Below are 23,268 nucleotides of genomic sequence, written 5' to 3' on the forward strand. Positions count from 1 at the left end.
GGGCCTTGCAAAATCTGTCAAAATCCAGTAAAACAGCCGGGAACAAAGGGGGTTTCGCTTCAAAATGGTTGCGAGTGAACAAGTTAATTATTGTGAGAAATTATTAACACTATCAGTGTAGATGGTGGCTACAATTTAGCGTGGTGTGTGTAGTGAAACTCCAACGAAGATAATTGCAAAAACAATGTAATTGTTATATCGATCTTATATTAGCACAGGTTGCTCATAAGCTCTCCAGCAGTGAAAAGACTACTGAAAGATTGTTCTGACCTGAATATGTATATAATCCGATAATGTTGATAAACTGTTGTATTCCCTTGGAAATGTCATCTAACTAATTTAAAATTCAATTATATGAGAGAACAAAAACTATGGATACATTATCATTGGCCTTAGGTTATTTGTTGCTGTTACTTGCGCAACATGTGTGTTGACTTGCGTAACAAATACAAAATGTATTTCCTGCTTTCAAGAATTATCTGCAGTCACATTTCAGGTCTTTTATACTTCCTGCTTTGCTACTTCACCTGCATAACCCGAGGCTGCTCTTCACTGCACTTGCTCCAAATGATTTTGTGCATGTGCGTGTTTGTGTGTTAATGACTAGAGCTAGTTTACCATATCCTGGCCCCACCCTCTAATTACACAGCACAGCAGTGGTAGAATCAGACAGAAGGAAGAGACAATCGCAGGGGAGGAAGAAAGAGAAACCTTCAAATTACTAAAACTCAGTAGGTAAAAAAATATATATATCAGATGGTTAGCAGGATGGCGCACATGAAGAGTAAACATGTCAGTCAACAATTACTAACTCCTCTTCGTTGTCAGTTGCAAAATAGTGTTCCACAGTAGTTTGTTTTTTCATTTTTATTCAGTTATTGAATTGTAATTCAACTGGTTTGTTGTACTCTTTTATCTACCTATTGAATTAGCGAGTTAACCACCAGAACAGCTACAGCAAGGTGGTTGGCCTTTTTAACCGAGTTATTCATCCTTCCCTGCAGCCGGCCAGCAAGTCAGCTGATCAGATAACTCGGTGGTGCTGCGTGTGGTGGTGGTGGTGGGGGGGAGTGGCTGTTAAAGTTCCTCGTCCTCGTCTGCCTCCAGCTGAATGGTAGGCAAACAGTTAGTTGGTGTGTGTCGATGCGAGGCTGCTGGTCAGCTGCTCCCCTGACGCCTCCTTTCCCGCTCCAGGACCCGGCGGCACTGTTGAATCAGCTGAGGACCAAGTGAGCGGTAAGTCGGGCCTTGAAGCCACGGAGATGGATGCATGTGACAGGCCACTAGATGAATGCAGGGGGAGGGCGGTTGTCGAAAAGTAGCAACGAAGACATAAGACGCGGCGTGATTGTTTGTATCTGTACAGGAAAATGTGAAATGTTTGTGTGCAGCTGTGGAATCTGATCACACCCTTTTCTTTGAAAACTGCTGGTTGCCTTTTGGTTATGGAACTTGCAAGAAGCAGACCTGCAGGCACAGAGGGTGGTCATGAATCTTCTCTCCAGTCTCGTGATCAAGTGATGATGTGCAGCAAAAAATGACGGTTTGTGAGGTTTAAGTTGAACAAAATGGTTGTGTAAATTTTGGAACTGGTGGTCAAACTCTTTTAGCATCATGCTGCTTTCTTAATTAAATCATCAATTTTGCATCACTTAAAGACACAACTAGAGTTATTGTCACGTAGGTTAGTCTTTCGCCCAAAATGTTCAAGCCAGTAAAATCACACACAAAATGTTCCCTTAAAAAGACTAGAGTACTTTATGTTCCTTATTGTGGTTGTCGTTAGCTTTGGTAGCAATGTATTACTGCAGTGCTAAGTTGTATAATAAGACAGAATACTTCCTCTCTCATGTTGCTGAATGAGGTCACTAAAATATCAGAAACACCTTTTACTTTGATGCCTTGCAGTTCCTACACCACAGACATTATCTAATTACAGTAATCAGATTAGACATAATCAGATACTGTGTCCTAAACAAAACATGAATTCATGCATACAAAATAATCAACACTCTATAATAACCAGTATGTTGGAAATGTTCTTTTTTGAGTTCACTCACAACAATTTACAATACGTACTGTATTTATGTATATAAGGTAAATCTCAGCAAGGTGAAGGAGTGCTTGACTGCCTCAGTTGAGAGGTCTGGGGTTTGAGTCTCAGCTCAGCTTCCTGTGTATCTGTTTGCAGGTTGTCCCTGTTCCTTTATGTGGGTGTTTTTTTGTTTTTTGTTTTTTTTTACTGGGGAATGAATAATAATGATAACCAAATCCATCCATCCATATTAGTAAATATCTGTGATAATAATAATACGTTTTATAATAACAGTGGTAGTAATAATAAATGTATTAATCTTGGGCACATTGGAGCGCACATTTCGTAACCAGATGTATGACAAAAATGCCATTTTTAGGACAAAATATGTTTTTGTTTTTGTTTTTAGATTTTTTTTATTTTTTATTTTTTTAAAAACAATGTACAATGCCTATCGATGCCAGCGATATGCATAAAGGAAAAGCTGTTCAATTACAAAACAATATCACATATAGATAGAAATTCCCATTCAAACATGGCACCAAACTGACAAGACGTGCATCAATCGCTAATGCTAAATGCTATCTTGGTTGACTGTTCAACAGTGCTATTGGAAGCTGGCTTGTATTGTAACACTGGAACTATACCGCTAGAAAGCTCAGCTTGCGTTGTTAGCAACTGGCAACCGCAGTGGATAGGAGGACATTTCCCATGATTCTTAGATGCAAAAGCAGGAAGTAGTTATAGAACCGGTCACCACCTGCTACATTTGTCCGTCTTGTTACTGATTAGATGCAGATGCAAATGAGAAAGCAAACTTGAATTTGGAATTATATAGGAAGGAATTTAACATTGAAATTTCCTTTTAACTCATTCACTTGTCACTTGCCAGTCTTCCCAAGTAAAAAAAAAAAAAAAAGATCCTGCCATTTGACTAAGTGGCCCGTTAGCATGTAGTTTCACTGGCATTTGGGGCCTGCTGTTTTTTTTTTTTTTTTCCTTTTCTTCCCACTGTCATGAGATTGGAAAAGTGGAACACTAAATGGCTTGTATTTGCCAGTGTCAGTGGGAACAGTTTGTACAGGTTGACCGTGCTTAGCCTCAAACTGTTTCAGTCTGGATAACTTCCAGTTTCCAGCTACCCTGCATGAGATATGTAGCATACTATAGATAATGAGTTGATGTTTGTGCAATTACAACTAATACCAGAGCATATCACAAAACGCCACAGCATGCATTATTGATTTTCTTGTAGTAACCACCATTTTCCCCTATGGCAAAGGAGTACTTGCATAATATTTGTTTTGAGGACTGGGAAAAATATATTATCAGCTGTGTCATTCCATTGTTGAATTGCAGTGTGCGTCTTGTTATGCTTGTAAGCAAGCAGTGAGATGCCAAAACACAAAACAAGGAGGCAACAAATAAAGAATGCAGTTGGTAACTGAATAGGACACAGTAGACCTATTATTGTAGGCTCGCTGCATATTTTTCTCACTAAGCGGAGAGATGATGTTTGGATTCGCATTACTTGTTACTTGTTGTGGTTGTGCACTGCAGTTCGTATCAGGCAAGGTCATGAAATTCAGCTGATCACTACTAAACTGGTAGTAACGTCACATGTGATTATAAAGCCGAATCCTTCACATTGTAACCGTTTTTTACCTCACCAGATTTGAATGTGTTGTCACGCTCAAGTCACCAGAACATTTTCTTTCACTGTTAGTGATGCTGCAAATGTATTGTGAATCATAAAACACTCATCTGAAAAGAAAATGATGAAACATTTCCTTTTGCGTTATGTGTACAATGCAAACGTTGTCTTGAGTGAATTGTTTTGTTTAAGGTGACTGGCAGTCTGGTTCGATGTAAAGTAGTCAGCAGCAATGCAGAAGGAAGTACGGGAATACTTTTAAACAGGTTTGACTGCAGAGGGAAACATATCTGCAGCATGATGTTGTCTGTGAAGCCTGTCAATGTTAGAAAAGTCAATAGCTGCAGGTGTTGAGTGTTTTTGAGTAACTCCTGTTCAGCAAATGCATCAAATTTGCTTTTACATTCTCACTTGCTCTTTTATGAGGTATTTAATAGAGACGTGCATATGCTTTACCCACTCAACTTTGGACTGTGGCAATGCAAGTACAACTTTATGTTACAATAATAGCAGTGGCAGATCTGTTCTAAGACACAAATCAGAATTTGAATTTTGAAGAAAAATAACCCAAGCACCCATAAAGACAAATAAAGTATTTTAGTTTTATTTTTGCTTGTGGAGGCAGCAGACGCAAGCACATCACGTAAACACAAATACCTCTAATCGACAAGTTTGCAAACCATTCTGATGTGTGCTGGTTATCACAAGAAAACGCTGATAAACACTTGACTGTAGCTATTTATCACTAATCTGTGCATCAATGTTTAAGCGATGACATTCTGTTTTTATGACTGAGCAGAACTGTTGTGTTACTGGTGTATTTATTTTTGTACTTGCTTTTATGCTACCATTTCCATAGGCTTGAAAGGACTCAGCAGGCCCCAGTATTGACAAGATTATTTTTTCTTTTATTTGTGAACAAATGACTTTGATTTTGATCTTCTGTGACTGGTGTCCATTTGTTAGTATTGTTTGAACAACACAACAGTGTTAGCCGTTCACATTAGCTTTTTTTTTCTTCCTTTTTTTTGAAGAAAAAAATACTATAAATATCTTATTAGTAGTATTGATGTAACGATATTCACTGGCATATGCGGCTGCAAAAACAAGTCCAGTTTATTTATATTCAAATGGCTTCACACACCCACAACAAATATTAACCATATCCCCTGATCTAACCACAAAAGGGCAAGGAAAAACTTACAGAAAAAATCAATCAGGGGAAAAATAAGAAGGGTTATTTTTTTAATTGAAAGTATAATGTATGTTCCTTATGTAAACAAGTTATTGTGCACATCTGGCTTTTGTTTGCTCGCCAAAATAATGTAGTAGTCTCGTGTGCCAGTCAGACAATCATCACTGTATTTTTTTTTTTCTCTCACATGATCGCATCTGATCATCTGTTGGGTTATACAGTGAATCGGCTGCCTGCAAAGAGAATAAACACACCTAATTAGCTGCATAACGGAACATGGAAGTGGAGCGCTTTCAAGTGACATGCTGAAAAAAAAAAGATGAAATTTTAAGCAGAATTGCTCATTATTTTGCAGCGAAACAATACCACAATGACAGGAAGGCATTTTTAATATACTTTGACTATTGTGACATCCCTAATTATCAGTTTGTTGAAGTCATATATAATTGGAGGAGGGTCGATTTTGACCTGCGTGCCGGGCATTGCTGACTGCCATAGAGTAGCTCATTTCCAATATAAAGGCAGGCTGTTTTTATTACTGCTGCGAGGAATCAAGTGATCAAATATTGCGCTTCATTTCAATGCATGTGGGATGGGATAACAGTATATGACCTTATTTTGTGGCTTCCTTCCCAATCCTTAATTTCGAGTTTGGGCTATTTTTGTGTTTCAGCAGTGGACAAGACGAGACAATCGGCTTAGAGAAAGCAGTTAGTGTGTCATTATTCTAAGAATTGTACCTTAAAAACAAAAGCGAGAGAACTAACGTTATATTCATAACAGACATCTTTTTTTATACTCCTCAAACTTAACCCTCCCATAAACAGAATAATGGTTGTCTTACAGGCCAAATTATTGAGCAGATGCTCCAGTGACTTTGTGATGAGGGTCAGAGGTCAAATGATTTCCAATTTCCCCTTCAGCAGCTTGGTCATAATTGGAAGTAAGGAGATTAACTCTTAAGGAAAATGTCAACTTCTAGATGTCCGCCAACATTGAAGGAGGGAAGAAGACAATCACTGTGTAGCCTCAATTTAGGAATGTCCCTGTATACGAACAATTCGAGTTTCATTTCAACATTTCAGTTGACAAACGGTCTCACAGAACCAATTAAGTTTCATATTGAGGTTCCACTGTACTGCTCTACCCATAAACTGCCACTTTACCTACCAATGTAAACTTAATTGGCTGCAACAAGAGCCAGTATCACTGCTGAGACCCTGAAAAGATCTTTTGAGGTTTTAGCCATACATTGTTAATGTTAACAGACAGTGCTGCAAAAAAAAAAAAAACTCCAGCTTTGCACATAATGGACTATTAGACCATCTTTTCCACTTGAGCCCACAAGAGATTGCCTGTCATATTTTTTATTTTATTTTTTTTATTTGCTTGACAAATTTGTTATGAAATAGTAAGTCACAAAAGTATAGAAAAATTGGGGCTGAAAGTCTGCAACAATTATTTTAATGATTGAATAGTATTTAAAAAAATTACATTTCCAACTGGGGCGGTGGCTGACTGATTAGCGCGTTCGTCTCCCAGTTCTGAGGGCTCAGGTTCGAGTCCAGGCTCAGACCTTCCTGGGTGGAGTTTGCATGTTCTCCCCGTGCCCGCGTGGGTCTTCTCCGGGTACTCCGGTCTACTCCCACATTCCAAAGACATGCATGGCAGGTTAATTGGGCGCTCCGAATTGTCCCGAGGTGTGCGTGTGAGTGTGGATGGTTGTTCGTCTCTGTGTGCTTTGCGATTGGCTGGCAACCAGTCCAGGGTGTCCCCCGCCTACTGCCCAAAGTCAGCTGAGATAGGCTCCAGCACACCCCGTGACCCTTGTGAGGAATAAGCGGTCAAGAAAATGGATGGATGGATACATTTCCAACTTTGTTCAAAAACGTTACCGTTTCAAATTAACATTGCAGAGAAGTGCACAAACATATTGCTGCATGAACATCCCAGAGCTCTTGAAAAATAAATAGTGTCATCACTAAGTCAATAATATGCTTAATTTAGCAGTGATATGCAGTATTTGTCATTGTAGTTTGCAGTGGTGTATAACTAACTGCACTGCATCATATTGATGGATTTTTCAAATATCAGTTAATTAAATTACTATTAAAAACTCGGCAACCATCAATTTCTGCCTATTTTTGAGTCGTTCTTCCTGGAACTGCATCATCCATGCTGACCTTTCACATCCAGCTGTGGTAGCTTTCTGTTGCGTTTGTCGGCACGTGTCCTGCTGTGGGATTAAGGAGAGATAGAAGGTGCTGATTGAGACGTTCAAATCTGTAATGATGCATTTAATGTGCTACTATGCTTGTTTGCACTGTAGTGAGAACAAGACAGTATGACGTCTATGAAACATGCAATTTTTATATCCACTATAGAGGTAGAAGTAGCAGACCAAAGCTATGCCTCAATCAAAGGCTGGGCTCAACCCGTAAATTACTCCCTAATTTTGATCTAGTCTCGACCTTCAGTCTTTTTAGTCATTAAGATGATTCAAGGCCTGAATTTGAAACCCCCTTTAAATGCATATTATTACTTCTTACCATTTATGTACTTCTTGTACTATTATTTGGAGAATATACTCCATTGGTACGCTCCTTCACAGCTGCCCATAAGACACAATTACTTGATTTGTTAAAAAATGTTTGTCAGGAGAATTTTACTCATTTGGTTTTTACTTATTTGACCATCTGATTTTAGATATGTTGTGAGACTTTAAAGCGGAAGTCAAGTCAAACATTTTCCTTGCAATAACGTTTTATGTGTTTTTTTTTAACCATGCTCCTCTGAGTTCTGTGGAGGGGTTTTTCAGAAGCAGGGGATACCGAATGTGCTGATACGGGGAATTTGGTCTCTGTGAAGCCAGTGTAAGAGTTTAGAGTGCATTTCTGGCATTAAATCTGAGTTTCCAGTGAAGCTTTGACTCTGCCAAGGCTGCTCTTTGTCACTGATTCTGTTCATATTTTATATGGATAGAATTTCTAGCTGAACTCGGGGCGTTGAGGGGGTCCGGTTTGGTGGTCTAAGTACTACCTCTTCTTGGTTTTGTTGGCTCCATCCAGCTGCGATCGTTTGCGTTTTTCCACGGCTGATTGAGAAGCAGTTGGGATAAAAATCAGCACCTCCAACTCGGAGGACGTGGTCCTCAGTTAGAAAAGGGGGGTCGAGGATGAGACCGGGGGTCAGGGGTCTGCTTCAAGTCGTCTTGTTCACAAAATGAAGCGGAACATCAACAGGCGGATCGGTGCAGTGTATGCAGGGATGATGAGGACTGAATCAGTCTGTTGTGTTGAAGGAACTGAGCCAAAAGGTGAAGGTGTCATAAATGTCCCCACCCTCACCTATAGTCACGAGCTATGGGTCATGACCCAAAGAACAAGATCACAATACAGTCATCTAAAATGAGTTTTCTTCAGAGGAAGTTTGGACACACCCTTAGAGAGGAGAAGCTCAAATCATGCAGGAGCTCTACTCTGACCTCCTCATTGAGGGGGTTATGGGATCTTCTTAGGATGCCTCCTGGACGTCTCTCTGGTGAGGTTTTCCAGGCATATCCCACCAGGTGGAAACCAAGGGATGAACCAGGACACGCTGGAAGAACCATATCTCTCGGTCGGACTGGGAGTGTCTCAGGTCTCCCCCTCCCCGGAAGAGGTGGACGAAGTGGCTGGGGAGAGAAGAGTCTGGGCTTCCTTGCTAAACCTGCTTTCCCCATGAGTCAACCCCGGATAAGCAGAAGAAAGTGAATAGATGGGTGAATGGACATTGAAAATAGATCTTGATTTTTATCCAGTTGTCCCCATTACATTAAGAAGAGTCATTAACTATGAAGCATTAAGAAGAGTCATCAACTATGAATGCAGTTCATTTAAACATGGGGTCAAATTGACTGAGGTAAATGGAGGGTCAGGAGAAGTTGCCTCTGTGGGACATCCAAAGGCTGCACACCAAAGCTCTTGGTTCAGAATTGTAGGTCTTAATGTCCACCTATAGCAAAATAAATTTTCCAAAGTAGTTAGACAAATGAGTTTTTGCCCATATCCTTACCACCTTCTGCTCAGACATACAGAATTTTCTAAAACCGCAGAAGCTAAGATTAATGATTCTTTTGTTGAAAACATGAAGGTGTGAAGAAAGCCTTCTGCTCTCCAACGCTACAGATGGGTGAAGCAGAAGGACCCAGCGGGCACTGTCATCATGAATGCCTCAGTGCTTAGTTAAGTGCTACTGAAATGCTTGGTTTAAAATCGCTGAGGAAACCCCGAGGAGGTTTGGACAAAATAATTAAGGGTCAGTCTTCATTCTCTTTAATGGTTATTGATTATTGACTTTGGGAACTGGTTGTCCTCAGAGCAGCAACAAAACTAACGAGTTTTCTGCTTTGCTTAAGGTGATCTCCACTCTTGAGGACGCATCAGCTTGGGTTTCTCTGACAAATGTCAGCTCTGCTTTTCATGTGCAATTGACCACTAATCATCAGTTTGGCTGGCACTTGACTGGCCTGTAATGTTATCATACCAAGTTGGAAAATAAAGGGAGGCGTTTCCTCCACATTGTTCTGCTAATCATGTTCCTTCCTATAAAAACAAAATAAATATGCTTACTGTACATAGATGGTGGAGGAGTTATTGAGTTGAGTTCATGTGAGGCTGCTGAAGTGGAAGGCATTCAGTATTGGGTGTAACGTTCTCAGGAAAGTATGTTTTCTGACTGTCCGTGAAGTGCATATGAATGTGATTGGGATGACGAGCCAAGTTGGCGACCGCTGAGTCAGATTCAAGAGATTTCGAAGCTGAAAAGATATTGTGTATTTTGCTACTACGCCGATAAAGAAAGACGACTGAGGGCTGTTTCTCTTTTAATATCTTCCAGGAGAGCCTCTGAAATGTATTCATAGTGTGGCGCCAATATTGAGTGCATGAGGAGTGCGTGCGCCGTGGCCACAGGCCGTGGATGGGTGCCGTTCATCGCTGGACAGAATATAGATATTAGATATTAACTTGCACGCAAAATACAGCTTTTATGGACATCAGTCAGTCTTTGTTCGTATCAGCGAATGTTCGTAACTAGAGGACTACCTGTACATTTATATTATTCTGGTCATAACAGGAACTAATAAAATGGAACTTCTTAATGTATTTTTTTCAAGTAAGAGCAATGTTATTATGCACAGGAATGACCTTTATACCACATTTTATTGCCAGCTGTTTTATTTCTCTGTGTTTTCTTTACCGGCTTCATGCGAGCTTCTTGCAACAAGCACTGACTGTCTTTGTATGATTTGTCCATAGTGCTGCACATTGTGTTTGCATCTACACTGCTGGTTGTTTCCCACCTCCCCTGTTGTGTTTGATTCTTCATGCATTTTTAATGTCTTTGTGGTGCTTTATGGTTTTGTTCTTCCTTGTTATTGAGATAGAAGATTTAGCATGCTCTTGGGACTGCTTTTTCGACTACGAGCTCAGTGTAAAAAATCTTTGCAGTATTTCTGATAGCCTGTAAATATTGGATTTTTGTTATGTAGGAGATGGTGTGTAGGGTGAATTTAGGGCTACCTCTTAGTATGATCTTGTAAATGTCATGTATTGTCACATCACTTAGATTAAATACAAAGTATTGCCACCCTCATAATTCAGCAATACATCAATTACATCATTGCTGATCTCCACTAGGGGTGCAACTGTTTCAGATTTTGGTGTATGATTATAGCCCGGGAAAGAACCACGTTTTTACGGTCATTTGTATAGACATAAAATCACATCAGCATTCTATGAAAATATATATTTTTCACAACAATAAATAACTGAAAATACGCTACGCAATTCTCCCCACGCGTTCAAAGCTGAGCCCTGTGTTGTTGTGTGCCCACTAAATGGACCGTGTGGAAACAAACTGTTGTGAGCGGGAATGACCGTTTGTTGAACGGCTGCGGTTAAATAATCCTGATTCCTGACGTTTAAAAAGCACGGTTAATCGTAAAACCGGTTATTTGCTGCACCCCTAATCTTCACTAAGACATGACAACATCCCCAAGTCTTGACATGATCAGGATTTTTCAGCAGATCAGCGATCCTGTTCGGAAAAAAATGCTATTAAAGGGACTGTTTTGATCAGAAGATAGAGCAATATATCTATTTAAAAAAAAAAAAAAAAAAAAAGTTTATATGTACTCTGCAGTCGACTGCCGCCATTCGTGGGGGATAGTGAGTGGCCCGGCCCACGAATAGTGAAAACCCACATATGACTGATATCAATTGATATGCATGGGGGAAAAAATATTCAAAAATGCTGGTAAACATGAAATACAACATATATTGTCTTATTTCATGGAGCTGGTCACTGACAATTTTTGTATAAAACACTATGTTGTCCGATCCTGATCTAGCCAATCAGATCAGTGTAAAGTCTACTACTCATATTGACCCTCCTTCATGGTCCTTTTCATGAAATCAGGTGTCACATGATAATTGTTAGATTACATGTATACAAAAGTTAGTCATTTCTGCAACTTTAATAACAGACATGAAACTGAAATCACCGCAGCAGTTGATGATGATGATGATGATGATGATATGTATGTGTTTCATTTAGTTACAAAAGTACAAAGTTACAAAAGTTGCAAAGTAAACTTAATTATCAGTAAGAAAAAATGTGCTTTAAAGTTTGGAAGTTTTAAACATAATTTACATTTTGACATAAACACATCAAAGTAGAGTTGAAGTCCACAGTGAGATGGATAAAAATACACCTCTGCATTAATGGTGTTTTTTAACAGCTATCCATCACAGCCTGAAATTGCGTTCACGGACTGTCAAGTGCCTTAAAATATTAACAGCATCCTCCCCCTGCACACTTCGCTTCTTCAATGCCAAGTGAGAGTTATAAGGAAGAGTAGTGGTACACATGCATTTACAATTTTTCAATTTTAGAACCAGCACTCATTCATTTCTGCCGATTTGCTGATAGTTGAGTATTGTCACTCTGTATCTGATACTTCGTTTTCCAAAAAGTCAGTTTCAAGTATATAAAACCTAAAACCCAGGATGCTTACAAAGGCTCTTGACTCTTTTCTTCAGCTTGATAAACTGGCCGTCCCCCTCCTGTCGTCTTTCATGTGTCTGTCATCTTGAAATGTCTTATTTTATCCATAGCTATTGAGTTGAATAATTTAGCTGTCCATCTTAAGACATGCCCCGATAGGTGCGATTTTCTCTTTCACATAAAGATAATCGGCTGCTTTTGTCCCAATTTTGCCCCTTCCAGCCAAGGATGTCAAATGCCTGACAATCTTCTGTTTTATAAGATTATCCTTATGTCTAAGGGTATGGGTTTTTTATTATTAGGTTTCATGTGAATTAATGAGCACAAACTCACACATACGCAAAAAAAATAAAATAAAAAAATAAAAATCCTTCCTTTATATGTGTGATGGTCCTTAGTGTGATTGTGAGCAGTTCTGCCAGTTGAACTCTGGCCCCTCTCTAATAAACTGTTTCAGCTGAGTGAATTGGGGTCGTATGATAGTCTGGCCAAACATTCCCACATTTAACCTCGAGGCCATCAGCAGAAAAGAGAGAATCATCCCAAATACGCTACATTCCTCTTCAATCCAACTGTTATCCGTACTAATAGAGATCAGTCACGACTCCCTTTCCTTTTTTATCGAAGTCGAATAGTTCAGAAGAAGTTGTCATATAACAGTTTGCATATTCTTAATGTCATTTATTCTTTTTTGTTGTTTGTTTTTTGTCACAAAATGCGGAAAAAGTGAGACACTGAAAACTCCTGATGCACTTTTAAGCAGTTGAAATTGAAAATGTACACGGTTAAAAATGTCTGTGTCTGTCTTGGACAGGTTTCTATTGGTCATCACTATGACTGATGGGGATTATGACTACCTGATAAAGCTCCTTGCACTGGGAGACTCTGGCGTGGGGAAGACAACATTCCTGTACCGATACACAGATAACAAGTTCAACCCCAAGTTCATCACCACAGTCGGCATCGACTTCAGGGAAAAAAGAGTGGTAAGGCTGCCTCTAGCAAAAGCAGGATATGTGTCCATGTTTCTTGTCTCTGCCAGTCATTTTAATGGGTTACAGTTATATCAGGAAATTAGGACGTCCTTAAAGGTGATTACGGCTTATTTTTTGTCATAACTGATGCAGCAATAACGTTTACTAGGGGTGTGAATTGCCTAGTACCTGACGATTCGATTCGTATCACGATTCACAGGTCACGATTCGATACCGATTAATCCCGATACGAATGTATAAGTCGATTGTTGCGATTTTTTTTCATTCAAATTTAGAAAATACTAATCAGTAAGCTTGTAGAGTGTAAGATTTATATGAAAATGTATTATTTATTTATCTGAAATTTCAGTCTTATAGAGGTTGTAATCTGTTTCATGTTTGAACAGCATTAAAATAAAATATTAAGGCTTAATGTTCCGTTCATATAACATTCTTCCATGCTCAAGGTGTGAATCCTATAAAAAAAATAAAAAAAAATCGATTCACCCGATTATTGAATCGATCCGAGAATCGTGCGATGTAGTATCGCGATATATTGCTGAATCGATTTTTTTTTAACACCCCTAACGTTTACAATATAACCCTTCTTCACTGATGAAAATAATGTACTTGTGTAACTAATGTATGCATACTGATGCCACTCTGTTTTGTCTAGGTGACCTTTTGACAAAATTGACTTGTCATTTTGGGAGATTAACAAATTGATGTCATTTGCATAATCATCCAACAATTGGAATCTTTCTGTGGCTGTTTTTTTTTCCTTTTTCTTTTCAGATGATGAAAAGGTTGTTGGCACGTTTGTGTATTATGGAAATAGCACAAGTTAAACAGATTACATGGGAGAGTTTGTTTTGTCTGTTTGGAATCATGTGACTGTTCTAATTTGGAAGAGGTGAACACCCACATGGGAACGTTGCTAGTTCCCAGCTGTCTGAATTCCCAGGACTAATTTATGTACATGCTGGCGTGGCTGTACACACATATACACAAACTCACAAATGTGTATATTATGCATATCATATTCATTCACATGCTGCAACTTTTCATTTTAGATGCTTAAACAGTTAATTTGTATGTTAGCTTATTTCAAAAAGCTCTACTAACATTTTTTAGGAACAAATGTCATTTATAATATATGTTGTGGGCATCTTAAAAATGGACAGCCGGCCATAAATGACCCCTGTTTGGACAACCTTTCTGTAGTGTGAACAGTTTTATGGTATGGTTTTGCCCTCCATGTCCGGAAATATTTGGCGCAAATTTTATCCTACTGCTTCACATGACCCATATGATCAATTATTGTTCCTCACCTCCGCGTGTGTGTGTGTGTGAGTGAATGTTATACTAGTTTTACCCTATCCTAGAGTGGATGGCTCCTCTTTGCGGCGACCTTTATGTAACGATTTGTGCTACTCAATAAAAAAAACAAAAAAATAAATAATACTGGTACAATGCTTTAAATGTACAATTAATTTAATTTTGTTCTTTCCATCTGGCAGAGTGTTTCTGATAATTAGGCTACAATACATTTCTGCTGTATGAAAAATAAAAATCAAGTTGACCTGAGCGCCAGAAGAAACCACTGCACCACTCTGCACTATGATTCATCACTGGTATTCAACTCATTCGCGTTTTGATATGAGAAGCTGGTGTGAACTGACTTGAGACTGCCATGCCAGGCACTGTTACTTTCTTTTTTTTATTTATTTATAAATTTATAAACTGATAATGCTACCATATGTTGAACTTTATTAGACTGGTCACATAGTCAATACTGACGGGAAAACACAGAACTCAGTCTTTTTTTCTTTTTTTTTTCACAGCTTTCCTGCAAATGTTAATATACAATAAAAAAAAAAAAATCCCCCCAATTATATCTGGTATACAACGGTTCGATATAAAACAATAATGCTGCTGAACGCTGCTTCTCTTTTTAAAAAAAATGGGTGTCAAATGTGAGAAGACAATATAGATAATAACAATACAATCATACGTAACTATTTTCTAATGAAGCTGTATTAGGGCTTGCTACACTGGTATTCAGCATGAAGGCACAGTTTTCCCATGTAGTTGTCTCTCGCATTTCACTTTTTAGCGTCGTAAGAAGAGTGGCACTCTTGTAACACACTGCCAACTCATCATCTTTGACACAAAGAAACTTACACATTTAACTCAACAAGCACTTTAAAACAAGCATTGCTGTATACAAAGTGCTGTACTGTACATGAAATAGAAATCAGTCATGCAGTAAAGAGTAAGATAAAAAAAAAGTACAATAAACATACTTGGCCGTGTGAATTTTAAGCTAAAGATTTTCACGCTTTTTTTTTTTTTGGTCACCTGGCGAATGTCACCACAAATTTCCCATGGGATAAATAAGTGTATGGATGGACTCACTAGTGACAGCGATGTTGTCTCATCTGTAACAGTCAAAGGTGTGAATGACGCCAGAGGCTTCCCACAGATACACAAACGCAAGCGGTGTCTGTGTTCAGGCCTGTTGAGATACCACTTGTTTGAAGTAGTCTACAGATGGAAAATGGAGAATTTTGGACTCATGGATACAATAGGTCACCTCCCACTCTATGATTGCCAAGGAAACCATTGAAATGATCAGATAGCCTGCCAGTAAAGTGTACTTGGATGCATTTGAGAGAATATTCTTTGATCTACTGAATGTGTCAACACGGGATTTAGTACATGATGAAAACAAGTGCAAATGGATTGGAAGTATTCCGTAATGATGTTATAGATGGACACTGTTATTGAGTGAGCCATACTTACACTCAGATTCACACCTAAAGGCAATTTAGAGTCTTCAATTAATTAATGTAGCATGCATGGTAGCATCAGGAGAAGATGCTAACTTCACAAGAAGGCTGAAGACCAGATTCAATTTCAGACCTCTTAATTAATGTACTGGTACTATCACAACCCAGCATGTTGCCATATCAGCTGTTTATGTATTTATTTTATTAAAAGAAAAATATACTGTTTCACAGTTTAAACTTGCATCTGAACAGACTATGTAACAGAATATTATTAAGGATGCAAAAAAAAATCTAATTAATTAGGCTGACCTTGTAGAATGCAGCAGCTATTCCTAGCATTAGTGGCTAGCAACTAGCCGCTAAGCGACTCACTCGGCTGACGCGCCATCAGACTACTTTTCAAAGGCAGTTTAATTGGTGGAAATGACTCGGCACACATTGATGATGATTGCCTGACACAGTTGCATTTCATACAAATCCATTTGTAACAAACCCCTCAAGTAAGTGTGCTAACGTAGTTCTGACATCACTTCAGCACAAAATCTCACTAATGTTACTAGAGAAGACAATAGTTTGCTGCTATAGACCCTTCCAGTGTGACGTCACGTCTAAGTGTGCTCCTTGCGGTAGAGGGCAGGGTGTCAATTTGTTTGTTAGCAGCTAGCAAGCCAAGATAGCTTGAAAACTTCAATATACAGCCAGACAAGTATATTCGGACACAAACGATTTACTGAATGACAATTTACACCATGAAAGTGGTGATCGACATACTGTTTCAACTAAAAACAACATACCTTAAGCTTCCGCTTCCACTTTGCCCCCCCAACAAACTCCTTTTTTTGTAGCTAGCGGCTCCAAACGGCTGCTTTCAATGAGTCGCAGTAATGTAGTGTCCACCTCGGGACGTTTTTTTGTGACACTTGACATATTTCCCACCTTTTAACGAAAACGCTCGCCAAAAATCAAGCTCTGTACATTCATTTGTTATGGGATGTTCGCCCTCCGTGAGGCGCAGCGGAAGCTAAGCAGTGACGTCAGCTGGAAGGGTCTATACAGTTTAAATTTAGTTCATTATTAAGTGAAATGTTATTTTCTCGTGTATCTTTAATTGTTCTTTAAAAGCAAAAAATATATACTGTACATATATATATATATATATATTTTTTTTCATCTAAATACTCCATAATTCAATAGAATTTTCATTGTCCCTCCGAATGCCAAAATATTCGATAGTTGCAGCCCTCATACCCTTCAAGTTAGCACATGAGCTGCATCACATTTTGTTGACCTCACCGGCTTAAAATTGATTTCACAAACAAAACTGTCTCAATCCTCAATAGATTTGGGCAACAATTGGCCTATCTTAAAATAATCTATTCAATCAAATTCAATTCCTCATCATTATCACCAATATTTAGGATGTGTTCACCCTTCATATGATCCATTGCAACATAACCTTCTGAAAATTGTGAACATTTTTAATTGCTTTCTAAAACTGCAACTCAACATCTTTTTTTCTGGAATGTGATGTTTGCTGGACAGTACATCACACAATGTCCATTCAGGTTGCACCATTTATTCCCAAGATTTTTACAAGGCAAATTATCAATATGTGAATACTACTATACTAACTTATGCATCCAAATCTAACAATATTTAACCAAAATTGGCATTTCTCATCAGGTGTACACAACTTCCAACCCCAATGGAATGACCGCAGGAAAAACCTTCAAGGTTCACCTACAGCTCTGGGACACAGCTGGACAGGAAAGGTGGGCTTCTTTTGAAACTATTGTTTGAGGAAATGGAGTTATCCAAGCTACATGCTTTTTTTTTTTTTTTTTTTTTCATTAGCTACAAATGGTTTGTTGGTATTAAGACCGGAAAACGAAACCAAAAGCACCAAAGCCAGCCTACCACCAACAGAGATGACTCATAATATGTATCATCATGATGACAGGATGCATAAGCACATCATATTTACTGAGACATGTTTGTATGTTGTTTGCTTGTACACAATTTAATAAATCATTAATGGTTACTGTGCATAATGTACAGTAATGTGCATAGTCTTTGCTCAGTAAAAGGTTTTGATCTGTTCAATGTTTTTTTTCCAAGGATAGATGACTCACATAAGGATGACTCAGTCACTTACATAAGTTTTTAATTATACTTTCTAGAGCTTTAAATGACAAACGGATAAACTAATCACGCAGAATCAATACACCTACGTACTGTACAACGGGCATTTATTTCACTGCCTCTTCATGTGTTTATGTGGAAAGTTTTTACATTTAATACATTCGAGACATTTACATGTGATCCAGTTTTTTCTATGTATGTATACAGGCATATATTCTTTATCTTCTGCAAAGATTGGCTAATAATACTGCCTGCAGAAACAGTTGTAGCATACATAACGGTATGTCTGTCTTATACTGCCCCCTGTTGGTCAAGATGCACACACACCAGAATAAGCAACCCAAAAGTACATTCAAGTGAACTAGTGTAGCACTGAATTTTATTACCAATAAAACATTCAATGTAAAAGTATAATATTATGGAAATTAGCAAAGGGTTGTCAAGACGTCTAAAACCTAATTTTTGATCAGGCCTGATTTGGGTTTATGTTCCAGGTTCCGCAGCCTGACAACGGCGTTCTTCAGAGATGCCATGGGTTTCCTACTGATGTTTGATCTCACCAGCCAGCAGAGCTTCCTCAATGTCAGAAACTGGATGAGTATGTTTTTGATGGCACATTTTTTGGAGACAAAAGTGGAGATATTCATTGGATGAAATAAGAGCTCAGTTGGTTGCTTGTGTTGCCTTGCAGGCCAGCTCCAGGCCAACGCCTACTGTGAGAACCCAGATATAGTATTAGTGGGAAACAAGGCAGACCTGGCTGACCAGCGCGAGGTCCAAGAAAAACAAGCAAAAGAGCTGGCAGATAAATACGGGTGAGTCCACAAGATGGAGCTTATATATTTGTGTATGTATAGGCTATATTGTGATGTCTTTTGCAATCGACAGTAGCAAAATGGCCGCCCCCTGAGATGACTAAAAACACAGCTTAATTCATATTCCACAAACAAAAAATTAATCAGAATGTCACGTTTAGACTAGTGGGGGAGCATAGAACATATTATTTGTGTTGATTTTTAGACAGGCTATACATTAGGGATGCCAAAATTAGTGCATTCATTTTTTTTTATTATTATTATTTTTTTTTATTATTATTTTTTTTTAATGCGCAAATACTGACCGCCCCTTACTTGGAAAGCCTGTACTGGGGGAATTCCAATCACAATGTAACTGACACGTCCACGTCAAAATTTAGCAACAATAAATCTAATAATAAATATATTTGTGAATACTGGGGTCAAGTTCTATTTTACAATTTAAAAAATGTAAGTTACTTGTTAAAGATTAGTAAGCTCTTATTATGAAAAGAAAACTGCTCTGAGCTGTTGCCGTCTTACAAATGCAATTATGCCATCTAGTGTCAGAAAAATGACCAACAAAAATCAATATCACGTCCATTTTTTTACAGTTCAGTACATATTTTTAAATGTAACTCTTATTGTATGAGGTTTTATGAAATTACTGTATCAATGACTATTTCTATTAGTTTAACATTTTCCACTTTTATGTTAAAGGCGGGGGTCTTCCATTTTCACTCAGCAAAATGCACTATATAAATACAGGATGTATACCCATGAACTCCTTCTCAATCTACACCTCTGGGCTTCTGCTAATGTGTGGTGGTGATTTTTTTTTCCCTCTAAATCCCGCAGAAGCCTGTATTTTGCAATTTTGTGTTTTTTTGTTGTCAACAGCGGGATGTTTCTCTGGACAGACAGTTGTTTACCCCTCCAGCCAATCGCAGAGCGGGTGGCAGGGGGCGTGTCATTCACTGTCACCAGACAGGGGCGGACGAATTTGTCGGCTGCATGACGTCACTCCCACGGCAACTTGACAGCACAAACTGATTTTTTTTTCTTTCTCTCTCACTCATTCACTCACATTTTTTTTTAGGAAAAAATCACCACCACACATTAACAGAAGCCCAAACGTGTAGATTGAGAAGGAGTTCATGAGTATACATCCTGTATTTGTATAGTGCATTTTCCCGAGTGAAAACAGAAGACCGGGCCTTTAACAAGTATGGAAACTTTGAAAAAATACTTTATTGTACTTTTCATTGCACATTTAGAACCGATATAACATTTACGATTAATCATGAGTTAACTATTGATGTCACGTGATTAATTACAATTAACCGTCCTCTAAATAAAACCTTTCCAACTCACCTTGCTGCTGACAGGATCCCATATTTCGAGACGAGCGCCGCGACCGGGGTGGAGGTGGAAAAATCCGTGATCACACTGTTGGACCTGGTGATGAAGAGGATGGAGCAGTGTGTGGACAAACCGCCTTCGGAGCCTTCTAACGGCACGGGGGCCACAAAGCTCTCCACTGCACAGCCCGATGAGAAGAAATGCGCATGCTAGAGCTCAGCAGCTCGTTCAGGAAGTGACCAAGTGTGCTCTCTACTCGCCAATCTTTCGCCGTCTTTCCTCATCTTTGCTTGCATGCGTCTTTGCTGTCATCTTGTTCATCTCCTTCCATCCAGACAACCTTATTATCTTTTCCACTATTAAATTATGTTGCCAAAATGCCTCAATGGGACTGGAGCAACGCTAGTTCTCCCTCTAATGGTTAGTCAAGGTACTGCAGCGTCAATTCAGTTGGAGATAGTTTTCTATTATTCTGATCCTGACTGCTGCTTGTTAGTGATTTTTCTTCCTGTTTCGGTTGCCGCTCTCAAACCAGTTGAAATTCACTCAGCAGGCCCACCCAATTCATTTCTTTTCGGGTCAGATGAAGCAGCTTTGCGTCGCAATTGTTATTTGTTTAAGCATTTCACTGGGTTTGTGCTGTACCTGTTTGACGCCGTCATGAAAATATCGAGCGTTTGGGCTGGTTCGCTCACACTTGAAATGTCCACAATGGAGTGTGCAGAAGTTTTGTGCCTCTACTAGCTTTGTTGGTTTGTTAAAAATACTCAAACTGCTACAACTTAGAGGGAGTGCAAAAGAGGGTGAGAGTGATATAAGTAGATTTGACTAAACTATGGATCTAATGGTGGGTTAAGAGTTGGATTCATCATGATAACATTTTGTTTTCAAATACATTTGTAGTTACTGTATGTACTTATTACTGGAGAGTGTCAAAATTCTGCCTTGTGCTAATGACTACAGTACAAGCAAAGTATATTTATGTATTTTTCCCCATAATTACACAAGATGCATACTTATATCTCCAGGTGAAACAGCTACACAGATGTTTTTTTCTTGGTTGCCAAATTTTTGTTAAGACGATTACTTTCCATACGATAAATGTGTCTCACAACATCTAACTTTCAATGGCTGCATTGTTTTGTGCAAGTCAACCATGTACCTAAAATCACGACACCTCTATCTGCCTTACATTATGGAAAATGCGTGTTGATTTGCTCAAGAAATGAGAATCATCTTTTCTTTCTTGCTTGCTTTCTGTGTATTTATTTCTTCCCCAATGATGCATTTGTACGGCTTTCAAGCCTAAAAGTGTGCCGAGACCAGTGGCAGCCAAGAGTGTTTGTTGTTGCTCAATCATCACACGAGTTCCACGACCCTTTTAGTAAGGATGGATGATATAAAAAGAGTTCTATATACAAGAATACATGTTTTTTTTTGTGTGTCATACACAATTGATCTGTTGGAGAGGTTTATGTGCCCTTAAGCTTTGGCTTCACTGTCACCTTTAATCTGCCAATGTGCCAAATCAAAATAAAAAGAGAAAGTTCACACAAAAGCATTTCTTTTCAACGACGCTTAACCTCGGATAAAAAAACTACTTTCACATTGTGTGTGTGTGCGTGCCAACATTTTATTGTGTGCCATCTAAATCTCAATAAATATGGTCACCTTACTGAGTGGACATATACAACAGTATGAGCAAACCATCATTCACACTCTTTTATTTACACTTTGGGACATTTTAGATTCTCCAATGAATCCGGTGCATGTATTTGGAATGAAAGCCTCCATCTTTTGACTTGTGAGATTTTCTCATCAAATACTTTTTAGCTCAGGCTTTAACCATTCCCCCCCCACCCAACACACACCCCAAATGTTTGATTCATGTATTTTTTGGTTCTTTCTCCAACTTGTCTTCTTGACTGATCATGTACTTGATGCATGTTTTCCATAAACCTCAATCTTAAGTGTAGTTTCGATATCCTCTTGCAAAGTTTACAATGTTTAAGGAGTATTTTGTGCCTGTTACTAACTCTTCTCGGATTCTCTGTAAAGTGTGTGAGCTACTCAATATGTTGATGTATTATTCATTCTTGGAGTACAACACAGAAGCAGAAGGAGAGGATAACATTGTTTTATGTGCCAGATTAAAACAAAAAAGAAGATATCAAGGTACCTCTAAGAGCTTTTATTTTTGGAACTCTTCTTTGTGTGAAATTTCTCAGACGACTGCAGTTCGTAAATGTTTTGTCTGATGCTTGTGTGCGATTTCTTTCTATTTTCTTCTTTTTAGGTTTGTGGCACCGCCAGGCAGCATGTTTGAAACTATTGAGAATGAAATGACTGTGATGCATTTGGTGTTGCAAATAAATCTGTTAGTTTTAAACTGTGTGTATTTTTTTGTGGGGTTTTCACAGGCAATTTTAAACTACGCTAACAACTCTAAAGTTACCATGTTTTGTTTTGTTTTTTAAAAGGCTTCCCAAACATAAGCAATGGGTTGATGAATTTGCTCACCTCCCACACTTAAATCTGGTAAAACCGGTAAAACTACACACTCACAATCATTGTTTGTCTTTTGTGATGCGGGTAGCTAGAAACGTTTCAACTGTAAGGGTGACAAATCATAGCTTCAAATTGTCCACAGATGAACCACAAGTGAACACGATTGTTTCCAGTGTCTCTATCAAATTCTTATCTTAGAGCCTCAAACCGTCATAGCTGCAATAATCAAAGACGCACACTGACACCTGCTGGAAAGATTTTTCTTTACAAATATGCAATATTCACGCCCTCAGTCAACTGACTCTTGCGAAAATGACTTCTAAGACTCATCCCACAAAATGACATAGGATTACCACCACCATTTTCTTTATATTACAATAAATTAATAGCCTATATAGTTTTGTTTCGGTTTTTTTTCTAGTATTTTAACATAATGCAAAAATATTTTAAACAGAGACAGCTCAACTAAATAACAATATAAAGGTTTTTTGAATAATTTGCTTTTTTTTTTTTTTCTTTAATTTAATAGGCTGAACTTATTCTAGGTCAAATTTAAAAGTGAGCCCAACAGAGTATAAATTACAGTGAAGTTACTTTCCTGCAAAATACTTCAATTTCTTCTTTGAGCTTAACTCAATCGACCGAATAGTGATTATTTGACATAAAATAGTTTTCCTTGATCAAATGTTATTGACCGTTCCAAGCAGAGGTTTAGCTTGCCATCAGGCAAGGGAGGCAATTGTTTGGGGGCCCTTAGCCAGCAGG

General features: G+C 38.5%; 1 protein-coding gene across 3 annotated transcripts in view; it reads left to right on the forward strand.

Annotated features, from left to right (window-relative positions):
* The window catches only part of rab27b (RAB27B, member RAS oncogene family), a 39,101-nt gene extending 16,717 nt beyond the window's left edge, over positions 1-22,384 (forward strand). The window contains exons 1-7 of one of the 3 annotated variants that reach the window (XM_077497711.1): positions 1,083-1,114; positions 1,195-1,236; positions 12,746-12,917; positions 17,381-17,469; positions 18,334-18,437; positions 18,531-18,654; positions 20,022-22,384. In XM_077497711.1, coding sequence (XP_077353837.1) covers positions 12,765-12,917; positions 17,381-17,469; positions 18,334-18,437; positions 18,531-18,654; positions 20,022-20,208 — 657 coding nt within the window. In that variant the 5' untranslated portion in view covers positions 1,083-1,114; positions 1,195-1,236; positions 12,746-12,764 and the 3' untranslated portion in view covers positions 20,209-22,384. Of the gene's footprint in view, positions 1-1,074; positions 1,237-12,745; positions 12,918-17,380; positions 17,470-18,333; positions 18,438-18,530; positions 18,655-20,021 lie in introns of those variants that run through there. The other 2 variants (XM_077497710.1, XM_077497709.1) reach the window with 2 other exon arrangements.
* Positions 22,385-23,268: the final 884 nt, after the last annotated feature.

The sequence above is a fragment of the Festucalex cinctus genome, chromosome 15 (genome assembly GCF_051991245.1).
Source record: "Festucalex cinctus isolate MCC-2025b chromosome 15, RoL_Fcin_1.0, whole genome shotgun sequence".
Classification (NCBI taxonomy): Eukaryota; Metazoa; Chordata; class Actinopteri; order Syngnathiformes; family Syngnathidae; genus Festucalex; species Festucalex cinctus.